This window comes from Microtus pennsylvanicus, chromosome 1 (assembly GCF_037038515.1).
Source record: "Microtus pennsylvanicus isolate mMicPen1 chromosome 1, mMicPen1.hap1, whole genome shotgun sequence".
NCBI lineage: Eukaryota > Metazoa > Chordata > Mammalia > Rodentia > Cricetidae > Microtus > Microtus pennsylvanicus.
In genome coordinates this window covers 101,506,705-101,507,688 of record NC_134579.1, presented here as the reverse complement: position 1 = coordinate 101,507,688, position 984 = coordinate 101,506,705, and the positions used below count along the sequence as shown (strand labels likewise).

Genomic DNA, 984 nt, shown 5'->3' with positions numbered 1-984 from the left:
GCTACCATGGAGATGAAGACTTAGATAGAACGGGGGAAGCGGAGACTGAGTTTTCTTGGTGATTAGTTGATGTGCCTCTGGCCTTCCGGAGGCTGGAGGTGGAGTTATAAGGCTCTTGCAGGATGACCTTGCTCCTGTGGGAATTCTATCACATTGCCTCTTTACCAGCTCTGCCATAGCTCCTGGGTCAAACACTGCGTTAGAAACGCTATGTCCCCCCCCCCCGCCCCAGTTTGCCAGAAAGATGATGAATGTCCAGACCCTGCGAGCTTCCCAAAAGCAGCCCACAATCTTTCAAATCAAGAAGTGGATTCTGCTGGGAGAAACCAACAAGGAGACCCTCCCTTGGTACAAGAACATTAGTCCAGGATTCAAGAAGTCCAAGGAGGCCATCAAGGGCACCTATGTAGACAAGAAACGCCCCTTCACTGATAACATCTCCACCGGAGGTCTGACCTTGTCTGGTGTAGCGACCAAGATGAAGATGCAGAGACCATTGTCATTCTCTGGCACAATCTCTATCTACTACACCCGAAAGTCCAGTCGCTTTGAGAATCACCACGAGAACATGTCTGTGCACCTGTCCTCCCCCCCACATCCCTGTTTCAGGGATGTTCAGACCAATGACATTGTCACCATGGAGAGGGCAGGCCCCTGAGCGAGCAAGACAGTGTGCTCAAGGTCACTAAGGCTGCTGGCACCAAGACGTTCCAAAAGTTCTGGAAGGACTCTGACCAACTCCCTGGAGCAAATAGTTACTTTCCAACTTAAAAAAAAAAAAACACTATCTCCATTCGCATTACTTTTGTTACAAATCTAACAGGGAGGTGGGGGAGGAGGCTTCTGAGAATTCAGGCCCACTTTTTTTAAGTTTTACAGAACAGAACTTGATTAAGCAAATGATGACAATAAAGGCAAAATGGTGGGGGAGGGGCAATCCCGTCTCTGTCTCCGGGAGCCTCTATGTATGCTACCACAGGCCAC

The 984-nt window shown here is 49.3% G+C and overlaps 1 protein-coding gene across 1 annotated transcript; it reads left to right on the top strand.

The window, feature by feature from the left end:
- Positions 1 to 244: 244 nt before the first annotated feature.
- LOC142840609 (small ribosomal subunit protein uS17-like) lies at positions 245 to 658 on the top strand. Its single transcript, XM_075957107.1, has one exon. It carries the CDS (start codon positions 245 to 247, stop codon positions 656 to 658), a length of 414 nt encoding a protein of 137 aa, XP_075813222.1.
- The last annotated feature ends 326 nt before the right edge of the window (positions 659 to 984 follow it).